At 48.0% G+C, this 27,473-nt stretch overlaps 1 protein-coding gene and 2 pseudogenes across 1 annotated transcript; 1 reads left to right on the top strand and 2 right to left on the bottom strand.

Moving 5' to 3' along the window:
- Window positions 1–3,792: 3,792 nt before the first annotated feature.
- Window positions 3,793–8,294, bottom strand: LOC144097896 (neprilysin-1-like). Its single transcript, XM_077630501.1, has 2 exons — window positions 8,184–8,294; window positions 3,793–5,883 (listed from the first exon to the last, which is right to left on the bottom strand). Exons 1-2 carry the CDS (start codon window positions 8,292–8,294, stop codon window positions 3,793–3,795), a joined length of 2,202 nt encoding a protein of 733 aa, XP_077486627.1.
- A 6,173-nt stretch (window positions 8,295–14,467) lies between these two features.
- LOC144097895 (uncharacterized) lies at window positions 14,468–15,196 on the top strand (annotated as a pseudogene).
- Window positions 15,197–15,813: 617 nt separating this feature from the next.
- On the bottom strand, window positions 15,814–19,471 carry LOC144097309 (uncharacterized; annotated as a pseudogene).
- Between the last annotated feature and the right edge of the window lie 8,002 nt (window positions 19,472–27,473).

Here is a 27,473-nt window from a genome sequence, read left to right as displayed (position 1 = left end):
GGAGCATGAGGCGTTGCGCCTCTGTCAGGGGCTTCCTAAAAAATGTCGCCATTGCTGTTCTGCACCTTGAGGCGCGAAACCATCTGTAACAGATAGGTTAAGCCTTTTAAATGTGCAGACTTTTTAAAATGGCGCCTGCCATCTTCACGCTTCCAGTATAATATTTCTGAGCCAACCGGCAGTCTTTTTTAGTGCCGCGTGGTCTCGTTTGCATACTCGGCAGATGTGTTTCGTGCAGTCCCTCCTTGATCCCTTAAACATTCATGTCACAGATGTCCACCAAATGTATAAAACTCACCTTCTGACCAGATTGAATTCGATGACATTTTCTCATCGATTGGAAAGCTGCAGCCCTTTCCTCTTCTTCAGGGTTTGTTGCTGAACCACCTAAGGTCCTTTCCCTATCATATTATTAATGCTATACGGATGCCTCGCAGTATCTCGAAAAGGCAGGTGTGATAATTTGTTCACCTTCTCTGGGTTGGTCTTCTCTCCGTCTTCCTAACTTCACTCCATTTTATCTGTCTGAATGATTCGCAGTTATATTATGCTTAAGAAAAGTAAGAAACTACCGTTTCTCAAGTCGTGGTTATGACGGACTCTCTGTCCATTTGCTCTTCATTATCCTCATCCAATGAGTCTTGGACATTACGCCTCTTTAAGTTCCTGATCATGATCTATCTAAATTCGGTAAGGTTGCTTTGGGTACCAGGTCACATGGACTTTCACTTAAATGAGGTTGCAGATTCCTTAGCAAGAGCCTCTCTCAGCGGCCCAATTATGGCTGCCCTGCCAACCTGTGCATATACAGCTGCGGTGAGGTTTCGCAGCTACACAATATTTCCGGAGTTTGCTGCCTTGGCTCTTACATCATATCCCGAGTATCAGCATCTTCTGCATCTTTTAAGTAGCAAAGACTGGCGCTCGCGCAGACTAGAGGTCTCTTTCACGCGTTTGCGTTGCCGGGTTCCCCTTGTAAATTTCTACCTTCAGAGATCAGGCCTGGCGGTTTCGCCATTGTTCCCTTTTTGTGCCGAACCTGAGACAATAGGTCACTTCCTGCTGTTCTGCCGCCGCTACTCTCATTTGAGGAGGCGTCTTTTGCAAATTCTGTTTCACCAGTTGTGTCTCCCTGTGTCCACTGCGATTGTTCTTTCCATTGGCGCTTGTTTTCTTGCACGAAGAGACAGGAGTGTGCGCTCTACGGTGCAAAATTTCCTTCAAGAAACGCAGCGATTCTAATTCAAATTTTTTCCCGCTCTCATTCAGTACGAAATTGCATGCATTGCATACTGTTATGCACATTAAGCAATTGTCGCGTTCTCGATCTCCAAGTTAACAGGACCCCTGTCTTTGCCTCTTCCAATCCATCGGGCTACATACTGTTACTTCTCCTTTTCCCGTCAAATAGTTCGGGTTTCCAGCAATTCACCGCCAGCGTTTTGGCCACACACCTGTAGTGAGTATGTGCCAGCATTATTTCAGGTCAACCAACCAACCAGCATAGCAGTGTCCGCTTATGCAGTTCACAATTCAGAGTGTCATCACCCTTGATCTGCAGAATACCACGTTTAAATCCTGACGTGTGGTGATCGGAGTGCTCTCTGTTGAACATTTGTGAGCCGTGTGGTAAAGCTGAATCACTTGATCGCTTTCTTCCCCCCCCCCCCCCCCCCCAAGCATTGACAATTATAACGAAACACGTGCCCTTTCATTCCCCACTAAACGTTTTTTTAAATGTTTTTAAATGACTCCAAAATGTAAATAGAGTTCGCCGATTACAGCCGTCGCCGTAATCAATGCATTTGTGCGGAAATTCGCATTTTATTGTGCATACCTTGTATATTATTTTCTATCGATAGCCACATTACGGTAGCATTTCAAGCCTTCAGCGTGGCGACGCGCCATCCTGTGGCTGCGCCGCCACGCTGTCACGTGGTTGGTCACGTGGTGCGGAGCAGCTGCCGGCGGCGCGGCGCCGTGGCTGATCATGTGGTTCGTCACGTGGTTGGTCACGTGACCAAGTCCCACTCAGCCAGCTGTAGCTTTCGCGTCTCTCCAAGTTTAACCGGAGCTAAATCACAGTCAATTTTTTTATTCTTTTATTTCAGCATCAGACGAAACACAGCGCTTGATCCAGGTACAGAATCTAAACGCTGGTGGTGCCTGACGAGGCCTCTGACCTTACACAGTCCACAGCGGTACAGATACAATGCAAATCATTGAACAAAAGAATAAATTGTGCCTCTTGTAATAGCATAAGATAAAAATAACGCAACATTTGACACTTGTACATAAACGTATTGCATAAATTGCTGCACTCAGAAACAACAAATCCATCATAATAGGGCGCTACGCAATTTACATGAAAAAATCAGCAGAACTTAAGGTTGTACAAAATCATACAAAAATATCTGTAATGCACTTTTTAAATTGTCAATCAAACTGAATAATATTGCTTGAAACGACACGAAAGCAAGATAAAAGCAATTTGTAGTCATTGCCATGTAGTGGAGTTCTTCACAGCTCTGCTGTAGCATTCAAGGTTCAATTTACGCAAACTGAATATTCGTTGCTCTCTCCTCCGTCCCATGCTGTGATAAGTAAATTCATTAGACCGTGATAGAAGACGTTTGGAACGCACTACATGCGCTTGGCTGAGTCCATACAATGCACTTCAAACAGGCCACTCTAGTCTTCAGCATGCAGGTGACATTAGTCCCAATGAACACCGTGCTGCACTCCAATTAGTTCATCGTACTGAATACGTTTCATTCCTTGTCAATTTCATTTAGTACCGCGACGGAAAACCATGAGCGGCCACATATTAAGAGCTAAGTGGAAATAAAACAATGCGGTAAAAGAGAAAGATTTTGTACTCGATACACAAAATCACATAATTCGAACACAAAAATCTGAATGCCGAATTTGTTGACTCTCACGGAATATCGATAGGTCAAAACAGAATCGTGAACAACAGGCAGCCTTCACTGAATACAATAAATGGATGCACAAAAATTGTAATGAGATGATTGCCCAGATTCGGAGCTCACAGATAATGTACATAATTATGAGTGCCTCACGTCCACACTCAGAGGAGAAAGCCAACACAAGTGCAATAGTTCCTCTAGCAGTTTTTCGCACCAAATGTCATTCAAATAAGAGTGACTCGCAAAATAGCAAACCACATCACATTGAGGGTGCACACTCCTTATAAATGCACAGGGCGCAGCCGTTCACAGTAAGTACCGGCAAATCTTAGCGTGGCTGCTTGCTATTGCACAGCTGTAACGAATAATTTTTCGCAAGAATAATTTGCATCTTGGCCTTGGCCGCAATAACTGCATGAGCAGATTAAAATTTTCGTTGAGAAATGGCACAATTGCAGGCCCAAAATAAGAACACGTACATAAGCTAAGCAGCCGCCTAGCCTCCCTCGCTTAAGCATAGTATTTGCATTTTTTTAGGTCAGTTCTGATGGGGACTATCGCGAAACATTAAATCGTTCACGACTTGATACCTGAGCGCAAACGTAGAGTAAAACTATGCAAACAAATAAGAGACAACACCAGCTGTGATGAGCGAAAAGCGAAAGAAACAAACAAGAGGAAGAAAGAACCTAGGTGTTCTAAATTTCTCACTGCTTCCTTTTGGATTGCACAACCGATCTTGCGTTGGGCTAAAAACAGTGAGTGGACACATTCTAGTCAGTGGTCGTCGGTATGCGTAAAAATTCAAGCTCATAGTAACTTTGTCATATTGCAACCATATTCACATCACAAAGGTCTCGTATCACTCGAAAAGAGCGCACTTATATGCTGGGTTCATTCTAGATCCTTGTGGGCAGCGGAAGGCCTTCGCAAAAGCAGCAGAATTGCGCACAATTTTGTTGCAGTCAGCCGCGAAGAGGTTCTTGACGTCCCTTCGAGCACACGTCATGTAGCAGACGGTCATAAAAAACACCTTCTCTTCGGTGAGCTCGGCGCTTATCTGAGTTGTGTTCCCGGCTTCACTTGCTGCGTCTAGGAAAGCGGAGTAGGCTATCTGCAGCGCCGGTATTTCAGGAAACATGCGCTTGCCGCTGTCTAACTCGGTTTTGTTAAGGCACTTGTTTTTGGCCTTGAATGCGGCCTGCGAGCGCTCGCTAAGGAACGAGTCGACCAGCCGTCCGTCAGGGTGCCATTGGAGTCCCTCCTGGTCGAGCGCCTTGACCAATTCTAAGGCAACGGAGAAGCCAAACCCGCCATAGAACATGGCCGGAGTGCCTTGGCTGTAGAATAGTGGGCGGGCCACCGCGCCAATTGCGACACCTACGGCGTTGTCTACATAGTCGTACTGGAAATAAGGCAAGCCATAGTTCTCCGGCATCTGAAGCACTGTGTCGAACTCCGGCGTTCTGCTGATGTTTCGAATGCTCTGGAGCGATTTGATGAAGTATTCGCCAAAAGACTCTTGTTTATCTGGAAACGATCGAAAGAAATCCTCGAGGTATGTCTCGTTGAGGAATTCGGCGGGAGGCCAAAGCCGCAAACTGGCAGCGCTCAGTTTATCAATGGCCAAGGCTCTGCTCTCCGAATCCAACCAGGTCGAATCGTTCACTAAGCCCACAGCCGTCGACACAAGGCGGCCGAAGCCGGCGTCGACCAGTTCCTTGTCTGTCGTCATTAGCCGGGACGCAAAACGCAGTGTTAGGAGGAGAATCCTGTAGGGTACCTCAATGTGGACTCCACAGAAGGCAGGTCGCAAGCTTCTGGCTGTCCTGCGGTCGCCGTAACGCGCCACCAGGAGGCCGCTGTCAGACACCGGCGCGTAGTGTTGGACAAATTGCCACCCTAGGAAATCCAAGATCTGAGCGTTGGTGTACTTCTTGAACAGGTTGCCCACTTTTTGCAGGAAATGTACATTGGTCGTCACAGCAACGTCTTGCTCACTAAGTTCGGGGTTCATGGCGGTAGCTTTCTTCAGCAGCTGCAACCATCGGCGGGAGCTTATGTCGACCGTGAACACTTCGAACTCGGCTATCGGGAACACGGCTGAGTCTTTTGGCGATGCCTGTAACGCTTCTTTGATAGTCACAAAAATGTCGCCCTCCATGTCGGCTGTCTGAAGCGCCCGTTCTTTGCTGGCTGTTTTGGTGTCGCCGAAGAGGGCTGTGTAGAAGTCCATCCAGTACTTGAAGTAGGCGTTCTTTCCGTCTCTTATCACAGCGCGGTGCTGTTGATGGTAGCGGGTGATCAAAGGAGGCGGCGTCAAAATAATGCTCCGCCTCCCTTTGTGTGGGCCTTTCCGCACCAGGGACGCTCGCACCTCGAACAAGAAGGCGGCCTGCCAATTGTAGGCCAGATTGACGAGCACGCCAAGTGCGTCAACATCTTGTTGCGGCGGATCTGGCCAAGATAGGCTGCGATTGTTGAGAAATTGCCGGAAAGCCTTCAAGTTTGTTCCGTACGTAGAGGAGTTGCTCATGCAGGACTCCAGCATGGCCAGTGCTTTGTTGGCCACGGGGAACGCTTTGGATCCTTCCTGCAGTGTTGTTCTCATGTCCAGGAGCCACGAGTAGGCCATGTCTTCCATGGCGGAGGTGTCAAAATCTCTAATTTCTTTATTTCGTTTCTGCGGTGACCAGTTGAAGCAGACATGGTCGCTGAAGTCATGGCAGGGGTCGTACTTTGTTTCTCGCGTCTCAGTAAGGAGGGTTGCGTGTGAAAGACAGTCGTCTGTCACGCAGTAGCTGTCCTTTACTTTCGGGGTCTTCACGGGCATTAGCAAGAACAGGGCGACGAGAACAAAAAGTATGGTCCCTATAACCACGACGCTCATGACAATCCCGTTCTTGACGAGCAGGGTGGCACCGCTGGTGAAGGTCTCCCGAGGACTTTTCACCTGAAAAGAAAGAAGAGCTTTGCATTAATCGGCGTATAATTGCTGAGTTATGGCATGAAGATGCAAGTGTCCTTATCCGCCCTACCCAGGTTTCGAATGCCCTGCTTTTGTTGGAGGAAATCTTTTACTCAGCGAAACACGTGGACGCGACATTGATTGTGCAGGACCAAACCTAATTTGTTGGCTTTGGCCGAACATATGAGTGGTATTTTTACTTTTACTGTGTTTATAGCAGAGTATTACTTTTACGTGTAACATCTGCGGCAGAGGAAACCCACATGTATTGTTGTCAAAAGGAATGCATGAGATATCTTAGTGAAACGTTGCGCTGCTGATAATTTAAATGCGAGAAAGTGTAGTTTGTTGTCCCACAGAAACTTTTTCGACTGTCTAGTCGAGGTAAGTCAAGTGACATTGTCACGTCACCAGATAGTAACGACTGTGGTAGGTTACAACCTGGCCGCCGTATTGCGAGCAAGCTGCGCACTATTGCGGTAGTGCATGCGATTGAAACTCGCCCATCGTGGCGCTGCAGCCCCAAGCTCACAAGCCGCAACAGGTGGCTGTATTTGAAATATCCACCTGGCGCGGCAGTAGCGCATCGCTTAACCGGAGCACCATACCGTCTGTAACCGTATGAGGACTGAAACGATCTATGAATGCGATTGAGAGGCTCGTGACGTCATCAGCATCGCGTAACCACCAGTGGAGCTCTGATAGAGCACTAAGAAAGTTTGAGATGTATGGACCCCCAAGATTTAAAGTTGGCCCACCCCGAAAATGAATTATGTGTATTAGTGCCCATTATTGGGAGAATAAGGTGGTAGAAAAATTCGAGTTATTGAAATTTCATATGATAATACAAGAGGCGGTACTTGAGCTTTCTAGAAAGGGATGACTCATGCTTTCCATACAAGGGCAATGGAGCTGATTCAAACCTTAGTTTTTGGAGGGAAATTGAAAGAAAATAGTAAATTTTTTGTAGACACCAGAGGAGGCAATCTAGGTGCTATTGCATTTGATTCCTTAAGCATGTGGCTGGTAAGGCTCCTTGTTTTTTTCTTCCTATATTTCCTTTGCGTTCATGGTTCAAAACAAAACATTATTGCCACACTGCCGACATTCTGCCGGCGCCACCTGGGTGCCGAACCTGTCTCCCATCGCGTGGCCGAACGTCTTCTTTTGTCTCGAATGAGCGCGGCTGTTCAGCAAGCCTCGCCCCAGTAAACGGCGGTGCTTCCCGCTTCTTGCTACATTTGTCGGTGACATTTGGTGGAGCCGTGCTGGGTACCATCCCATGTACGCTGCCCCGTCGAAATCCTTGACGCTTCTCCTCGACGCGCGGACGCCACACCTGTCCACAAAGCCAGCCGTCGCCTGCGAGGCCTGAAACCCGAGTTTGAGCCACTGAGAAGGCCTGTGCGAGCTATAGACTTCCATCACTGGCAGCCAGACAGGTCAGTACTCCGACAGTGCCCAGCCGCTCGTCCTTCTCGCACCTCAGTCGCCACCATCCTTCCACGGCGACCGGTTCGAGGATGTTAAAGATTGGTCGCCCAGTTTTGACCGGGTTGGTGCATTCAATCAATGGAACGACGAGCGGAAGCTGATGAATGTTTATTTTGGACTGCAACACTCGGCGAAAACGTTGTTCGAGAACCACGAGGCATCCTTTTCCAACTGGGCAGCTTTTCGCCGTGAGCTGCTCGCCACATTCAGCTCGAACGAGCGAAAGGAAAATGCTGAAATTGCCCTTCGCTCCAGGTCACAGCAGTCCAACGAAAGCATGGCCATGTTTATTGAGGACATGACCCGCCTCTTCAATCAGGCCCACCCCGCCATGCCCGAAGCTACAAAGGTGCGGCGCCTTATGCGTGGGGTAAAGGAGCAGCAGTTTGCTGGCCTCATGCGCGACCCTCCGAGAAACGTCGCTGCCTTCGCCAAGGAAGCTACGAGCACGGAACGTTCATTGAAGGAACGGAGGGCCAAATACGGCCGTCAGGCAAATGTAGCGGCCGCTCACTACTGCACATCCTTGCCAGGCCCCGGGGATGAGGCGCTGCGAGTTTGTGCGTAGAATTGTCCGCAAAGAACTGCGACAGCTCCACTTGGATGCTCCGTCGGCAAGCATGCGTTCTACAGGCGATGTCCTCCGTGACGAAATTCGGAGAGCGATGCAGCCACCACCAGCACCACTATCGGAGCCACACGTGATGTCCTACAGCGATGCCCTGCGCCGACCTGCCCCCGCGCCGCAAGCGTATTGCCCCGTTACCGAATCACGACCACCCCATCGTTACCTGCGTCCTGTCGAGCAGGAGCAGGACCTGTGCCCTCCTTTCAGCAAAGCGCACATATGGCGAACTTCCAACAATCGCTCGATCTTCTACCACTGCGGGAAGCCCGGCCATATTCTGCGGAATTGCCCGTTCCGGCGGCTGAGTTTGAGAGGATTCCCACCGGACGCACCTTGACCGCGCTCTGGTGAAAGACCGCAGGACATAGAGGAGTACCTGGCCACTCGGGTGCTGCCCACGACCTCGCAGCGGCGCCAATCGCGATCGCCGTCCCCGAGGTGCTTTGCTTCGCCTAGTCTGCTCTCATCCCCTGGCCTGTTCAGAGGCACGTCCCCTCGCCGGGAAAACTGAAGACGGCGTCCTCCAGGGGTGGGGCCGCCGCCACTGCACAGAGTCAACAGCCTCCACCCGACGATTTCACGTGACGGCCCGAGCGGCGACGACCCGATCCGACGTGCTGCGAACGATTAGTTGCTGCTGAAATTTTAGTAACCGCCGACAGTCATGAAGTGATCCCACTCGTTGGTACCGGCGCTGATTTTTCTGTGATGAGCAGGCAGCTCGCCACAAGCATCCGTAAGGTTCTGACGCCTTGGTGTGGACCCGTGATCTGCACTGCTGGTGGTCATGTAGTGACGCCGATCAGCGTCTGCACTTGTCTCACCCAGATCCGCAGTCCTACCTTCACTGGCTCCTTTGCCGTATTACGTGACTGTTCGAAAGATCTCATTCTGGGCATGGATTTCCTTCCAGAGTATGGTGCGATCATCGACCTTCGGGAGCTCATGGTATCTTTTTCCGCACAGCGAGCCGTTGACACCAACACCGAGCCTAGCAGAGTAATGTTGCGCGTGTGTGACGACCACATAACAATCCCTCCGCGAGCCAGCAAGTTCGTCACAGTCGAGTGTAATGACAGCACCGGCACTCTTGGCATCGCTGAAGCGAACGTGTCGCTGCTACTCGCCCGGCAAGTTTGGGTCGCTCGAGGCCTAGTAGAACTTGCCAACGGTCGCACCGACATCTTAGTCACCAACTTTACCCGTGAACCACAGCATTTAGCGAAGACAGCGGTAATTGCTTATTTTGGCGAGCTTGGAGAGTGTACCAGGCAGTGCTCTTTGTCCACCACGTCATACCTCAACGAGACGACGGCTACAGCTATTCTGACCAACGTAAACCCGCACCTCTTGGGTAGTCAGAAACGCTGCGTGAAAAAACCTCATCTCTTCCTTCCGCGACTGTTTTGCATCAACTTCCAAGGTACGACAGACGCCGCTTACCAAGCACCGAATTATTGTTGCTGAGGACCAAAGACCACTATGCTAGCGCTTTTATCGCGTGTCTTCAAAAGAACGTGGCGCCATCCGCCATCAAGTTACACTGCTCCAGGACGACGTCATACAACCGTCCACGAGCCCCTGGGCATCGCCTGTTGTCCTCGTCACGAAGATGGCACCCTCAGGTTCTGCGTGGATTACAGACGCCTCAATAACGTCACGAAAAAAGATGTATATCTTCTGCCATGCTTTGACGACTCCCTAGACCGCCTGCGCCATGCCTCCTACTTTTCGTCCCTTGACCTCCGCAGTGGGTATTTGCAAATAGAGGTCTACGAACGCGACCGAGAGAAGACCACCTATATTACTCCTGACGGTTTGTACGAGTTTAAGGTGCTCCCTTTTGGCTTGTGCTCGGCCCCTGCCACATTCCAACGAATGTTGGACACCGTGCTGTCTGGTCTAAGTGGCATTCGTGCTTCGTATATCTCGACGATGTCGTGATGTTCTCTGACACGTTCGATGAGCACCTGAAACGCTTGCGTGCTGTTTTCGAGGCCATACGTTCCTCTGGTCTCTCTCTCAAGGTAGAAAAAATGTCACTTTTCGTTTCATGAGTTAAAGTTTCTTGGTCACATTGTCAGCACTCGAGGTGTTAGTCCAGACCCCGAAAAGACGGCCGCCGTAGATGCCTTCCCCAAGCCAACGGACAAACGGAGCCTGCGTCGTTTCTTGGGCCTCTGCGCGCACTATCGCCGGTCTGTTCACAATTTCTCCAAGCTCGCTGAGCCTCTGAATCGCCTGACGAAAGACGCTGAACCTTTCTTCTGTGGCGAGGACCAGGATAGAGCCGTCACGGAACTCAAGTCCCGTCTGCAATGTGCGCCTGTGCTTGGCCACTTCGACGAAGAGGCCGACATGGAACTGCACACTAATGGCAGTAATGTTGGTCTCGGTGCGGTCCTTGTTCAGTGGCAGGATGGTCTAGAACGCATGATTGCTTACGCCAGTCGCACTTTATCCCGTTCCGAAGTCAATTATTCCACCACGGAAAAGGAATGCCTGGCTGTGCTGTGGGCAGTTACGAAATTTCGACCGTACTTGTATGGCCGTCCGTTTCGGGCCGTGAGCGACCATCATTCCAAGCAGCACAGGCAATTGGCCCAACATTGGAGCCGTGTTGGCAAAGGCCGGCCCTACAAAGGACCAGGATGGGACTATCCTGTTGCAATATTGGGCCGATTACCTGTGGTGCTTGGGATTCACTGTGTTGGCTGGCGAACCTGAACGATCTTTCGGGGCGGCTTGCTCGATGGAGCCTTCGGTTACAAGAATTTGATGTCGCCATCGTGCACAAGTCCTGCCAGAAACACAGTGATGCTGACTGTCTCTCCCGCGCTACTCTTCCATGCCCTACGGACGAGTCCGACGATTCCGCTTTTCTCGGTGCTGTCATCACACCCACCCTTGCCGGCCAACAGAGGGACGACCCCGAACTGCTGCCTCTCATCGAGTACCTCGAGGGAACCGCTCCATCACCATCTCGACTCTTCAAGCGCGGAGTGTCATCGTTTTGCTTCCGCGATGGTGTCTTCTACAAAAAGAACTACGGTCCAACGGACACTGTCTATCTGCTTGTAGTGCCTACAACGCTTCGTAACGAAGTTCTGCGTGCGTGCTACGACGACCTTCTCTCAAGCCACCTCGGGTTTTCCCGCACGTTAGCGCGCATACGCCACAAGTACTACTGGCCCAGGCTTGCTGCGGTTGTCCACCGCTACATGCGAACCTGTTGTGAGTGTCAGCGCCGGAGGACGCTGTCGACTAAACCAGCCGGGCTCCTGCAGCCTATCGACTCCCGCGCCTCCCATTCCAACAGGTCGGCGTGGACTTACTCGGCCCATTTCCGGAGTCTTCGATGGGTAACCTGTATATTGCTGTTGCCACTGACTACCTTTGTCGCTACTGTGAGACCAAGGCCCTTCCCCGTGGCACCGCCGCCGAAGTTGCACATTTTTTCATTCACCACATTGTGCTTCGTCACGGAGCCCCAACGGTCGTATTAACTGACAAGAGAACCGCGTTTTCGTCGGCACTTACGAGCGAGGTACTTCGACTCAGTGGCACCAGCCATAGCAAGACTACAGCTTACCATCCGCGAACAAACGGACTAACTGAGCGGATTAACAAGACAATTGCCGATATGCTTTCTTTGTATGTCGACGATGACCATGCGAACTGGGTCCGGATACTGCCTTACATCACGTTCGCGTACAATACTGCGCTCCACGAAACGACGCGCTTCACTCCGTTCCATTTGGTGCACGGTCGCGAAGCCTTGACCATGCAGGACGCCATGGTTCTTCCGGATCCTACTCCCTCTTCTGTCGTGGACGCTCAACAATTTGGTCGTGACGCCGAAGCCGCTCGCCAAGTTGCTCGACAGCGAATCCGGTGCCAACAACAATGCGACGCCGAGCGCTACAACCTCCGCCGCAGGAAGGTGGTTTACACAACCGGTGACCAAGTCTGGGTGTGGAGTCCGATCCGTTTGCGAGGGCGCTCTGAGAAGCTTCTTCGCCGTTACTTTGGTCCATACCAGGTGTTACGACGCCTCAGCGCAGTGACCTACGAGGTGCTCCCTCAAGGAACTGTCCGGTCGTCTCGACAACCGACGTCCGAAGTAGTCCATGTGGCGCGTATGAAGCCATATTACTCCCCTTAGCCCCTTTCCGTGAAGACACTCGCGCTGCTACCTTCTGCCTTTGGTATGTTCTTCCCCCTCGCGTGCGGTATCGAGTCGATGCCTTTTGGAAGGGAGGGGGGCAATGCCACACTGCTGACACTCTGCCGGCGCCACCTGGTGGTCAAACCTGTCTCTCAGCGCGTGGCCGAACGTCTTCTTTTGTCTCGAATGAGCGCGCCTGTTCGGCAAGACTCGCCCTAGTAAACGGCTGTGCTTCCCGCTTCTTGCTACGTTTGTCGGTGACAATATATTGCGTGTTGTCTCGTGTGGAAGCAACGCTCCTATTCCGCAGTGTATTAGCCCCGAGAACGAACACTGGCGCCGCTGCGATCGCCGCAGTGTGACGTCACGGCAAGGACTCGGTCAGCCTGGCGGCCGGCGCGCTGGCTGTTTTCGTTCGTTTTCTCGCGCTAATTCGCGCGCTAATTCGCAGTCATGGTGACTTACTGCTCAGTGCCGCAGTGCAAATTACGTAAAGAAGCCGGTGTTAGCTTCCACTTCTACCTGAAGAAGGCTTGGATGATTAAATTATAAATGGGGAAGCAACCGTCAGCGTCGGCTGTTGTGTGCAGCAAGCATTTTTAAAAGGAAGATTTTGTGCACCCGGTTTACAAGACGCTAGGTGAGTCCTCTGCCGACGCTTTTCCGTGCTGGTTGTCAGCGATTCTCTTTATAATTATCAGGTTACAAGTACAGGAAGCTGGTGCCGGAAGCTATTCCATCTGTCAATCTCCCTGTGCGTCCAAGTGATGCAAGGCGATCGCACCTGGGATTGACGAGGCAGCGGCGTAAGTCAGTCACATGTTGTTCAAGCTGTCCTTCACTCTATTTTTCGTCACTAAATGTTCAGGCGTTTATTTAAACCACGCGAAGTGACCGCAAACGGCTTCCACGGTAGCCAAACGACTAAGATGGATCAGCCGTGGCGATTCTTCTAGTCGCGTGTGAGAGTACTCGCGGCAGAGCTGTTCTCATGCTCGATCATGCAGGAAGATTTGATATAACATGCAAAGAGCCGTTACGGGTCTGTAAACTACGCCAGTTGTACAAGGCAATGCGTAGGTAGGATTTTTCTCGGGGGTACGGCGCGCGAGCTTTGGGACGGGCCCCGTGGGGCCCTCCCCTGGCTACGTGCCCGACTTGTACTGTGCTGTGCTTTAAGAGTACCCGAGATGTACAGCTGGTCAGGGCTATTTACTTCTGAGAGTATGCCCGGACTGTGTTAATTAGACCTTCATCGATTCCCCGTAACACTTTGATTAAAATTCCAGGTGACAGAGGAGTTTCCGCAAGATCATTTCAGCTCTGCACACACATGGACGCATTGGCAATACACGAAAACGAGACCGGCAGTGAATGTTCGACCGCCGTTCTAATGGAATCTGCTGCACGATCAGACGAGGAGGTGGTACACATGGAGTGCGACGGTATATTTACAGTCTATCCCGCCCATGTGAACATTTACGTTGTTGTGGCTGAGCTTTTGTAGGGCGTATGCGAAATACAGGACCCTCCTTTTGGTAAAAAAAATTGCATTGTGCTTAGCGCTGTCCATGAAACAGTACTGCACAAAAATTCCTAGGACCGAAGCATTATAAATCGCCAGCTTTAGCTCCTCACCATTAATTTTGATCAAAGAGACATGATGCTACCCCAAAGTAATCTTATGCCACTGGCAGCTAGGACGAGTGACTACTTGGTACCAAATATAAAGCCACAGGTATTAATTACCTCAGTAACTACACAAGAAATCTCTTTTGCCCACTCGCATCACCCCACTTAGCAGAAAAGGACATAGTTTTCAATACGTGTGGAAATTTAGTAATATCCCTCTACGTGCACAGAGTATATTAGATGACACATATTAATTCTGCTGTTTATTTTTCTTTCAATGCTTTAGCTGTTCCAACACAGAGTCTAGACCACCACGCAGCAAGTTCAGAAGGTACTGACCAGTTTCGTTTTTCACATGCAGCTGTTTTTTTACATTGCTTGTATTTTTTCTTCCAGAGGTTACCTTGCAGGTGCAGAAGCTTTGCAAAGATGCTCGAGTACAAGTGAATACAACAAATGGCATTTTCAAATGTGAACAGCTCATAACTATTTCAAAAATTTCAGATGAAAGTGGCTTGCTTGTGCTCACAGGGATAGGATCCTTTGAGTTGTTTTATAACATCACAGAATATTTCACAGAAGCACGTGTCTTGCAGACAACCCGCAACTTCTGTATAACCAATGATGACGCTGTCCTCTTAACATTCATGAAGTTCTATCATGATCTAACTTTCTCACTGCTGGCTGTGCTGTTTCAAGTTCACCGCACAACTGCGTCTAACTAGTTCAGAGAGTCCATTGTTATCCTGGCCAGCATTTTAAGCACGTAGTATTTTGGCCAGAAAAGGCCTGCGTGGTCACCTGCCTCACAATTTACTTCAAGGAGTACAAGGACACGAGAATGGTGCTCGACTGTACAGAAATAGAAATTGAGCGGCCAAAAGACCTCACCTCACGGCTTCTAACATACAGCCATTACAAACGTACCTACACTGCAAAGGTGCTGGTGAGCGAGACTCCAGGCGGTCTAATTAGCTATATAAGCCCAGCATATGGTGGGAAAGCATAGGATACATATATCACAAAACACTGCAAAGTGCTCTACAAGTGTATGCCACATGTTGACAGCATCATGGTCGATAAAGGATTTCTTATCAGTGAACTCTGTAGAGAAAAAAAATGTCAAAATGATCAGACCTCCCGTTCTTATGGAAAAACAGCTCACAACAGAGGAGGCAAAAAATAATCAGTCGATCGCAAGTGCTCGTGTGCATGTAGAAAGAGCCATTCAAAGAATGAAACTCTTTCGTATTTTGAGAAATAGGTACGATCTCGACCTTCTGCCATACACAGACAACATTCTCATAGTAATTGCTGGCACAGTGAACCTATCGAAGCCTTTGTTTAAGGATAACAGGTTCCTCTTCCGCTCGTAGGTCACTGGGTTTGAGTGTATGGAGTAAACAGATCAGTGTGGTATGTTTCATGTGTGTTGTAAATTATGTATTACTGTCATATCATCTTCATTTGTAAAATTCAGAACAGTATGTAATCAGTAAATACTTCACTCCCTGAGTTTATTGTTTCTTCAAAACACAGTTATATCACAGATCCACATTAGAGAGGGGGCAGGAAGATGGGATTCTTGACAACACATAACAAAGTGAACAGGAATTGAAGGGGAGCTTCATTACGCTAGCCAATGATTTCACAAGATTGCTTCGTTTCCACAGGTCCTGTTGTCAAAACATTGGCTAGCCGACTGAGGCTTGCCCTCAACTCTTGCTCACTTTGTTTTGTGTTATATCACAGATGTATCACAAAGTGTGTATCACATTTGTATGATAAAAAGCGTTGAATAGCAAAAAACAGCTGGCAGGTATATTGCAGGTACAAAACGCTTGACTTCTGCATTTCTTAATCGCACATTACACTTTCTGCAAAAAATGTAACAAAAGATAATTATCCCCAGAGCATCTTTCAATAAATGCTTAGCGTAGGTCCTAATCTGCACCTACAGACTTTGTTTCAGCTAGCAGAATGGGAAGCCTTATCACACACACAGAATATGTGGGAGCACATACTCTTTGAAAAAATAGGTGGACCGCTCAACCACGTCCCTGAAATACTCTTCATCGAATGACACTCGTATGCACATGTTCTTTTCATCATTAAAAAAGACAAATAGCTCCCCTTGCTTCAGTCCTGCCAAGCCCATTTGCACTTGTATCTGGCAATAGTACGTGCTTGCACGCTTCAGCTTTTCAGTTGTTTCTTTGTCATTCTTCTCGGTGATCATTACAAATTTTTCCAAGGACTCTGGGCACTTAACTTCAAGCACACGCTTGGGACAACACTGGCACTGTACTATTCCATCTGGACTTGCACCAATGTATGGTCGTCCATCCATAACAGTAAGTCCACACTGTGTCACAATCAAGTCCTTGTGTTGCGGTTGCTGCTGTTGCGCATAGCAAGCACTTTGCGCTTTCTTCCAACATGCTGCCACGACGCATTGCTGCTGTGCAGACGTTCGTTTGCCGCATGACCTTTTTTTAGTAAAGGTCTCAGGTCATGTGGTCCCATCTTTGTCCGTAGTGTCTTCACCCTTCTGAAGACACTGTAAGCAATGGAGGCAGTAATCATGCCAGCCCTGTGCTGCCACCAGAGGCCAGATTTTGCTTTTTCCACCAGCAGCCACCAGCAGCCTTTTCAGGTCACAGTTCCCAAGCAACCTTCTCAGCTCGTGAAGGGTACCCATCAGGGTGATGTCTCTAGGTTCAGGCTCACATCGGTCGGGAATTTCACCACAGTCTGTTACAGCTGCAGAGAAAGCAGACCACACAAAATTAGAGGTCTACATTGTCTCAAGTTTACTGACTCTAAAAGGCATGACAAGTGAAATGGCACCAACAGAACAATGTAATACATATGAGACGCATATGGACATGCTGGAAAATTGCTGGTATTTTGTGCCTTGTACCCATACTATAATACATGACCTTATAGTAAATCAGACGAATATTGTTGGACGCTCATAAGTACATCAGGTACAACTTTCGAGTGCAGAGTGACAGATATCAAAGGCTAAATCCCCTAGACAGCCTCACAGCTATAGGCATTAAAGGGTGGCCGAGTATCCTCATAGGCCACCTACTGAAACTTCAGTGACCCTATATCGCAGCATGCTGGATAGCTTGGTTGTTCCCAAAATGTGTCGTCATATCTCAACCAGTACTGAAGTGTCACTACTGCATGCTCCTTGTTAAAAACACTACATGAGCAGTCACACTCAAATTGTTCAATTTCTATGTAGGCAGTTGTACACAAGAGTACCTTGCTGTCATGCAAAGGTCTCAATTCCATTCATTAGGTGGAGTCCACATTTACTTTAATCATGTAGGAGACGTTCTACTGCTGACAGTGTTGCACATCAGAAAATATAACGTACCATGCTGCGACGAGATCAAGCAGCAGTCTTCTTTTGTTCAGCTGTTGCACAAATAAATTTGGATGTAGCAAAGTAACATGGGATTAACTACTATGTAGATGAATGAATGCCAGCATAATGTTATTATGTACTGCAACCTTTGACTGCACGGATTCATTTCATATAAATAGGCTCAGCTGCTATGTATACTACACTGATATGGCCAGCCAATATCTAAAATAAGCTTGCATTTCTACCTATTTCAGTGGGGCTCTCCGAATGCATTTTTGCTGCAGATTGATGGCCCAAATTCTTGAGGAGCCATCCAAGAATATTATTACCTTCAGGTTGAGCAGGCTCTTTGATCTTTGCATGAGAAACAAGAAGAAATTGATATAAAGGTCCAGGCTGAAAAATGTGCACTTGATGAAAACACACAATTTGGCATTTAGCCAGCCACGTCTCACCATTTGTATTTCATCTCTTTGAGAGTTATCATGAAGTGATACATAAGAAAGCTACGTTTCAGTAAATAAAAGAGTACAAACTTATTTTTAGAGTCAAACACCGTGTATCTGAAGCACTCTAATAAAACTGAGGTGTGACACCTGATATGCCTGAAAGTTATCACATGGTACTTGTGACGCTGGTTTTTACTGTTGGTAAAAAAGAAAATAACGTGTTCTTGTACCCGTTGTGGAGAATGAACGTAGCAATTAGAGTGCTGTCAGAGCTTTTAGTGCAGAAGCAGTAAGCAAATCGCTGAATTTATATACCAAAAATTTAACTACTCTAATATAATGCACCAGTCAGCAGTGGCCTTCTTTTCAGGGCCACAGTCTGGCCTTTCAATCTCATTGTTTTTTTTTACTGCAAGTAATGTTGTAAAAGCAGAATTATTCACACACCTTTTTTGTGCATGGAAGGTCAACTATAGCCCTTGGTTCATACTTCTGCTTTATTCTGTCCTTCTGCGCTTTGCCCCACTTCTGTGGCTGATCAGTCGGTGACAGTCTGTCAAAAGTTCTTGCTCCATTAATATGTAGCAGAGAAGCCACAATGTGCTTACATTTGTAGTTTCTGTAAAATAAAATCCAGAACAGCACTGGAAGACATTCGAGTTACCTCAGTCTTAACACCTATTGTATCAATTAAAAAAGGTCCTTAAATGCGAATTTATTACTATCATTATTACTTAGAGTGTCAGAAACTTGAAGGGAAGAAACTCTTAAAGAATGTTTTGAGCTTCTTCCACAGCCAAGTTCTATGCATAAAAAAAGTTACTCAGCGCAGGATGCTTTCATTTTTCACTATTGTCTCCCAGATATTAAATTTACTGTACTCCGTACATCTACAATTTGAGCCGACAGTTGAGCGGAAAGAGATCATACCCTGCCTTGCAGGAGCAGCTGGCTCGATCAACCTCCGAGTTGCACACGGTGATCTTAACTTCGTGTGGGGCATTGTTGAGTGCGGTCGTTTGTAAAACAAACGCCAGATAATTGAAACGACAATTTTCAGCTGCTTCAATGGAGCACTCAACTACATGGCCTGCATAGTAGGCGTCCTCTGCTTCGATGAGGCAGCGACTGGTCTCGCACGCCTTGTCCACATAGCAGTTGATGCTGCTCAGTGGCAGGGCGACTGCAAAGAGAAACGTTCGAAAGTTAGTATATAATCCCCGAGACAGCGTTGCGGTTACGTTGCAGCACGCAGAGGCGAAACGAATGCCGGAGAGGCTGATCATTCTACGGCAGCAACGATAAAAACACGATCATGCATGTAGGTACGTTGCCGTTAGTAAATTAGATGTAAATGTACTGCGCACATGCTTCTGACTACACTAAAAAATGCGCGTAAAGCAAGGCTAATCTTCCAGCTTTAATCGATAGCCTACTTTCAATCGAAATCCGCGATCCGCGCGCATCACGTGCCACCGCGCCAAACGCACCTCACAACAACATCGCTCACAACAACATTCACGACCCTACATCAACATCAAACAATCTTATATTGTGTCGTAAACCGACCAACCGCACATCGGCCGTATGTCCCTAACTCGAATAAACAAACCGCACATAGAAGACAACCGGCATTGCTGAAGGCAGAGAGTCATTTCCGAAGCAAGAAGGCATAGCAGGCGCCCGTCGCGGCGACCGCTCGAGCGCACGTGCGTTCGCCGCGATGTACTCCGTTTTTTAACCTTTGAACGCGGCAGTGATCGTGATTCAGCGTAGTTTTGCTTACCTGAGATTCTATCGCCACTGTCTGCGTTGTTCATTAGTCTTCAGTGGCGGACAACAAAACGTTGAAGCGAACCTGAACGTACTAGCAGCCGGGGCAGTCGACACAGGCGCACGGGAGTCCTTGCCGTGACGTCACGTCGGCTGGCCGTGAGGGGGCGCCACTCAAACTTCTCGGGGCTAATAACAAAAAACAACCCTACTCAGAAATGACAAAAAGTTAGCGCTCGCGCGTGAGTGTGCGACGCCATAATTTCTGGACCGCTGCGTTAGGAAGCTGCCCACACGAAAACAGACGCAACCCAGTTCCCACCATGCCAAGATTCTTGATGAGACAGCTACATGAAATGTTCACAGTAGCAACTTACGACGTCGGCCAAATCGAAGTTTTTCATGCCAAGCCAATTAGGGCTGATCACGGTGTTCCTCCTTGGTTTCACCTTGGTAATCTTGGCCCGGGATGACGGCTCCTCGGCAGGTGCCATATCCGCAACCAAGCTCGCAGCTGCCAGGTCACCTGGTGGGGCGTCTGCGTTTTGCAAGTAAGCCATGCTAGTCTCGGCCGCGCCTTCTTTGGTAGACGTCTTGGCAGGAGGGCCAGGAGGTTGGGTGCTGACCACCGATGCAAGCACGTCCTGCTGCTTTGCCGCTTCACCCACGGGAGCCCCATCCATGCCGGAGGCCCCTCGGATGGTTTTTTGACGCGAGTGCTTTGGAGATGAACATTTATCTCCAGCTTGCTGCGATGGTTGAGTGTTTGGGACTGGTTGAAGAGACAGGGCTTTAGGACCACCAGCGTCGCTTGGCTTTGCTGTCTTCGAAGCGGGATCGTCTGAGGATGGCCCCGTTGTTTCCACTTTGATGGTCGCGCCCTTCAGGCGGCTGCTGGTGGAACTGGCAGCTAATGAGCGTCGACGGCGGTTGTAGGCAGTACTCACTGACGACCTGCGAGGCCTCTTAATGGACGATACAGTTTTGACTGCCTCCTCGATACCTTGCGTCGTGGAAGACTCGTTCTTTTGCTCCACGGGAACTGACGCAATGGGCCTGCGCTTCTTCTGAGCGGATAGCTTAGATATCTCTCCTTCTTCTTTTGAAGGCCGTCGTTCACTGCCGGGAGCTCCTGATCCGGAAGACATAACGTGTAGACCGCGGAATATCGTCCGCCAGAGCCTACAAATAATACAAATGGACGAAACTGTATAAGCCAGGTAACTATTGTTTGTGCGTCCCTAATAAAGACGGAGAGATATCTACTACAGAGCCCTCGCAAAACGAAGGGACTTTAGCTTATCCTTTCCACAACCAGGTATCATCAACGCTTATCTGTTACCTCGATGGCAATGCATAATAGACCGCATAATAGCACACATTTCTGCACTGCTTACTACTTCTGGAGACCCATAGCTATCGCGAAACACGGAATGCCAGAAAAGGCTGTCACTTCAGCCGATGCCTATGTTTTCCATTTTCTGGTGTTCAGTGTTTGGTGCTGGTTTTTCTTTAGCTTGTGAACAATATCCTTCCGCACTCTGTCCTTCCAACCTTTCGCCAGGTTGGCACAGCGCTGAAAATAGAGCACTTGCGATGAAAGCTTTGCATACGCTGTAGTGGCCAGTCTTCCTGTGCTCGGCATCCGTGAATGTATAGATGGTTTGCCCTGCGGCACTGGTACTAGAGAATTGCTGCGTAGCTGGAAATTAATATTGTGTTGTTGTGGTCATGCGGCGTCAGGATACCCAGAGTGTACGTGAACCCGTTGTGGCAGTTCTTTTGTGCTACAAGAGAGATTTATTTGGCGAAGCATGGTTTACCTCAAAAATCATTGAGTAACTGCCAATAAGCTTACTCTACAAGCACGCGCCGTTCTCGGCAGATCAGCAGATTATCCAGAGAAGCGCTGCACGCATTTTAAATGCCTTACAAAAGACCGAGACACATATTCGACCATGTTTAGCCTCTGAATAAATAGAATGCTGCCTGGGCCTGCACGCCTTTCCACCTTATCCTGAAAGGCTGTCAACGGGTTTGGCCCAGCGGCATATGGCAGTGACAGCTAAGAAATCCTGCAAATTGAAAAGTGTACGGCCAAGCTCATACGCACCAGGCCTGCCGCGTGGATGGGGACTTGGCTTTATCACAAAGGGCCCATTACAAAGCGCCCAGGGTGGCAGGAAGGAGAACCAAATGATCACCATTGTCGGGGATGGCGCGTTGCCATATGCTTTCAACTTACTAGCTGGACAGGGTAGGTACGAGAAAAAATACGTATTTTTTATTCGTGAGGCTAGCCTGTATTTGGTCAGGATAGCTACTAAAAAGAGGCATGCGCATTGCATACACTGGCAGAGTTTCGTTAAGGGCCCAACGCATCAGAAATAATGAAATAGGCTTGTTTGCCAAGCGCGCCCACCAGTTAACAGCGAGGCCCACAGAGCGCGGAGTGACTGAGTGACTATGAAAACACTTTCGTGGAAGCCTTGTAAGAGAGGATGGAGCGTCATAGAACTTTGTTGTGTCTCAGTCTTGCCCAACTTGGGTAAAGGCATCTGCGGCCACCCATTGCTTGGCGCAGAGGTCGCCCAGTGGTTCGAGCAAGTGCCTGATTTGGGAGAAGTGCGTGGTTTAATCCCTAGTAGCGCTGGGTGCCTACCATTTTCCCGAGGTATCCAAGCTTCACCCTACCTTGGGAATTTACACTACCGTAGTGGCCAGTTGAACTGCTTAGAGAAAGTCGGATCTTTCAACTGGCTTCGCGTAGACAAAACAGGCCTGCCCTGACACCCTTTAACTAGGCTGCTCTTGCGCCAATCAAATCATCACCATTATCATCAAGTACCAAAGCACAGAAGGGAGAGAAATGGTGTAGTGAAGAGCTGTGATGGATGCTATCTAGCAAAGGCTGTTTGCTCAGTGCTAGGTTCCATCCTTGTGTATTGCTCCTCCATGATCGGTACTGTGAGGTACAGTAGTGAGGTACAATTCCTAAGGGCGCTCAAAATTTTGGACGTAGGCCTAGACAAGAAACTTTGTTAAGGTTGATTTGTGGGTAGGATAAGCATATCTCAAGTGGTAATCCAATGGATCGTATTCGAAAATTCTAGATAGTGATCACTTATGCACGCCATATAATAAGAAAGGAAGCAGTTCCAACCGGAGTTTGAGGGAAATTCTCAAGACCCTAACACCCTAATTGCAGACACCACTGCAGGGAACCTAAATGCTATCATATTTTCTCCTTTTCGAATACGGTTAAGTAGCGTTTTTGTTTTGCATGTACAAAGCTCATAGAAATTGTCGCAATGGCTGGTGCTCGCAGCATTGAAACACCATATAATCATACGTTTTGGGGAGAGATAAGGGGTTTACATATTTTTCGAAGAGCTCTATCATGGTAGAAATTGCGACTAAAAGTTATAATGTTACTGGTGACAGAACTCTCTGCCGTCGAGGGCTGGGCTACCAAGATCCCTGTTATCAGAAATATTCATTGCGGTCGTTATCTCGGCTGAGAAAATTCACTTGTTGCAAACGAAAGAGTGCAGAATTGGTTTGTAACAAAGGAATTGCTGTTAGCTGCAGCACAATCCGAGAAGAAGCGCATGCTCGAGACTATAGTGTGATAGTGTCTGAAAGGGATAATCTGTAGCGCGGGCTGAAGAATATGGTGATTCAAGATGCCGATTTACGCCGCCAACTGAAGACATTCAGGCGCTTAGAGCCAGCTTTTTACAACACACTTGTTACCTGGATTACTCACACTTTCGTGTGGCGGCCTCGTGTTATCTGTCGGAAACTTTAGAGCATGCTCTGTTCACAGCCGATTAAACTTCCTTTTGTCGGTCACCTTGCGCTTAGTAGCACTTGCTGGGAGGTTAGTTGGTGCATATTTTCGTAAAAAGACTTAGCACCGAAAAAAACAGCGCACATCATGAGAGACGGGACAAGCGCAACTTGCAACGGTCAGTTCACAGCGGATGCGAGTGAACATAACATGAAGTATGAAGGGGGTGAGGAGGGACCATGCACGCACACGAACAGCATGAAAATCAGAGCAGAAAATGTAGCCACACAAGTGTCTGATCGCATATATCTATGAATGCACTGTCATTATTATAAATGTTAACGATGCTGTGCTTATACAGTCATTGCTGTTCGCTTTGATATGGTAAGCTTCAACAAGTTCACGGGTGATCTAAAACTAGACACAAGTATGAAAAACCGGTGAGGAGTCGCAGTCGGCTGCGGCATCTCTGGAATGCTATTTATTTATAATTTCCGTGCAATACAGATGATGTGCTACAGGAAATTTGCCGTCTAAAGAGGTTAGAACAAATGTAGCAAAATAAAAACAAATCCGATTCAAAGCTTGGAAATTGCACACTTCACAAACGGAACGGCATGTTTTTTTCTTTTACATTCAGTTTTGTTTGTCTTGTTGGGGTGAGTTTTACAGCGCTAGAAACCAAGTTTGTGTGGGGCGGAAAAAACCACAGGTGCTTTTGTGATTCTCTGCAACATGCTTTCAATTGTGCTCTACCTTTTCGGTATAAGAGATCAATAGTGGTCTTCTTTTCTGTTTGGTAACAGCGTCTTGAGTGCTTTTTTTCCTTTCTTTCCTTCCTTTTTTTAACTTTTTCAGTGGCGCTTCTGCGACTGCGCTTATGGTCGAAGTCGAACAGCAAGCTTGTTCGAACTTCCGAACCTGTGCCTGAAAGCCTTCCTCCGTTTTATGCCTGCGTGATTTTTTTCAGTGACGCTTCCAGGCACCTTTGAGCAGTCGCACGCTTAACAGTCTTCGAACGGGTGGAATCAGAGGGCAATACTTCCTTTTGCGCGCTAGTGCATTACATCTAGCAAAAATTTTGGTCATTAAGTGTTATGTTAATGTCTAAAAACTGGAACCTACTGCCTTCGGCAGGTTCACGGTTGAAGTCCAAACAGTTACCAAGAAGTTTAAAACTCAACACTTCTTACACAGTCTGGTGATAAAGCGACGGCACTTGCTTTGTTTAAAATAATTTTAAGAAATCTTCAACATATCTTAGCGTCTTCAGCACGCTGGCTTCGTCAACAGCTTCCGTCACAGCCCTGTCTAGATCCACAAGAATAATATTACATCGCACAGGTACCACACAAAAAATCGGGTAATTTGTATCGCGTCTTGTATGGCTCCTGTGTGATTTAATATCTTTCCTGCGGAACTAGACAGGGCTGTGACGGAAGCTGTTGACGAAGCCAGAGCGCTGAAGACGTTTAGATACTTTGAAGATTTTCAATATTATTTTAAAGAAACAAGCACCCTCGTCTTTACTACAGACTGTGGAAGAAGTGAAATAGAGTTTGAAACTTCTTGTTAAGAGTGCCGAATTCAGTCGTGAGCTTGCCGAAGGCAGTCGGTTCCAGTTTTTAGATATTAACATAACCCTCAATGAACAAAGCTTTAGCTGGATGTAATGCACTCGCGCGCAAAAAGGAAGTATTGCCCTCTGATTCAACCCATCCGAAGACTGTTAAGCGTGCGATTGCTCAAACGGGCCTGGAAGCGTCACTGAAAAAAAATCATGCAGGCATAAAGCGGAGGAAGGCTTTCAGGCATAGGTTCGGAAGTTGATACCAGCTGGCTTTCCGAATTCGATCATGAGCGCAGTCGCAGAAGATTTACTGAAAAAAAATAAAAAAAACAGGAAGAAAAGGCACCCAATACGATGTTACGAAACAGAAAATTAGACCCGTATTTGATCCCTTATACTTATAAGGCAGCGCACAATTGAAAGTACGTTGCAGAGAATTACAAAAGTGCCCGTGGTTATTTCCGCCCCCTGGAACTTGATTCATTGTGCGGTAAAACTAACCCCAACAAGACCAATAAAACTGAATGTAAAATGAATGATGGAGTTCCGTTTGTGAAGTGTGCTGTGAGCGTTGTGTATCAGATACCTCTAACGTGGATGAAAGTGAGCTTTGTCTAAACTGGATGGTGTTTTAATGATCGCCTAGTAGACCATATTCGAGATTTAAATAATGACACGGGTTCTCATTTGCTGCATCATTGTAAAGCCTGCGGTGAAAAAGACAGGAACATGTTTGAAGCGAGGCTAAAGGAAACTAAGATTTTAGACAGGAGTAAAACAAGATAGCCCGTGAACTGGTCGAAGCATTCCATCTTTTCAGGTAGTATGCGGTCAGACAAGTGTGGGACTACCTTTCCTGCTCTGATTTGTATACTCCTCGTGCGCATGTATTGTTCCTCCTCTCCCTCTTGGCACTTCGTCTTATATTAACTCGCATCCTGTGTGAATGAACTATCAAGTTGCGCTTGTCCCGTCTCTCTTATTACGTGCTGGCTATTTTGGCACTAGGTGTCTTTACGCCTTGCGCTTATTGATCAGCTTTGATAGCTCTGCCAGCTTTATTGTCTGGGGCTAGAGGCTTTCATGGTTTAGGGTTTCTTCATCGGTTTCCCAAGAGAGTTTGTCGGAATCCTGTCGAACCATACCGCCACCTACTTCTACTGTGCATTGCGTAATGTTTGCTGCGAGATTATTGTTCATTGGATGAACATTAGGGTCGTTGCTCTCAGTTAAAGCGGAAAACATTTTGTGCAGTGCGAGTTCCTGAATTCCTCTCACCGCTAATTCATTAATGCTCTTCCGCTTCACTAGTACCTTTGGCTCCCTCTTCAAGTCTAGGCTGATTCTAGACCTTACCATCTTGTGGTAGCGGCAACACACCTTTCCGAGGATCTGCACATCCTGCACGCTACAAGGCCGAGCGCTTAGTAAGAAGTATGTTTCATTCTTTGTCTCACCACCGGGTCTCTTTCATGTTCACTTGCTATTATTTCGGCTGCCGTAGAAGGCACTAATGATGCATAAATTATTCTATCTGAATTCTGCTAATAACTCCACCCTTCATTTTTTAGAGCTAATGCCATAGTCGCCCACTGCCTGGTCTCCAGCCTGCTTCTAGTCCACCTTGTCGTTGATGTCGGCTACCAGTACAGTATACCCTGAGCTTTATTTGTACATTGCCGATTCCACTTCCGATTCTAGCCGCCGCGGTGGCTGAGTGGTTGTGGCGCTCGGCTGCCGACCCGAAAGACGTGGGTTCGATCCCGGCCGCGGCGGTCGAATTTCGATGGAGGCGAAATTCTAGAGGCCCGTGTGCTGTGCGACGTCAGTGCACGTAAAAGAAATCCAGGTGGTCGAAATTTCCGGAGCCCTTCACTACGGCGTCCCTCATAGCCTGAGTTGCTTTGGGACGTTAAACCCCCTTAAACCAAACCAAACTTCTTCACAGAAGCTTTCGATGATTCTGTCATCACGGCTGGATGTAGGATGTAGGACTGTACCACCTTCAGATGGTACCTCTTACTAAGATTAATTACGAAAAATGCTAGCCTCTCGTTGATACAATAGAATTCGTCAATACTGCCAGCTAATCCTGATTGGTGCGGAATCCCACACCTAGTTCTTTTTAGTCCAGCAATCCACGATAGCATAGTAAGTGCACGCCTTTTAACACTGTGCATGCGTCTCCTCCCGCCCCGCCGCATCGGTGGCTCAATGGCTATGTTGCTCGGCTGCTGACCCGAAAGACGCGGGTTGGGTCCCGGCTGTGGCGATCGCATTTCGAAGAAGGCAAAGTGGTAGGGTTAATCACAGAGACATTGGGGAGACATTTGCCCATCAGTGGCTGTGGTGACGCTGATGATGATGATGAAAGTGCTAGAGGCCTGTGCACTGTGCGATTTCGGGACACGATAAATAACCCCAGGCTGTCAAAATTATCCGCAGCCCTACAACTACGGCGTACTGGATAGCCTGAATCACTTTAGGACATTAAACCCCGTGAACCGAACAAATCGTCTGTTCTCTAAACGTCACTAGGGACTATTAAATCCCATAAAATACTTTGCGGGGCAAGTTGATGCATAGCTTCTAGAATTCAAGAGCAAGAAGGACAGCAAAAAGGATAGCACATTGAAAGGAGGACGACGGGAGGCGCATCTCCCATCGTTCGCATTTATGTGTGTTG

Source organism: Amblyomma americanum, chromosome 7 (assembly GCF_052857255.1).
Source record: "Amblyomma americanum isolate KBUSLIRL-KWMA chromosome 7, ASM5285725v1, whole genome shotgun sequence".
NCBI classification, from domain to species: Eukaryota; Metazoa; Arthropoda; class Arachnida; order Ixodida; family Ixodidae; genus Amblyomma; species Amblyomma americanum.
The sequence above is the reverse complement of the archived record's forward strand: the minus strand, read 5'-3'. Positions and strand labels throughout refer to the sequence as shown.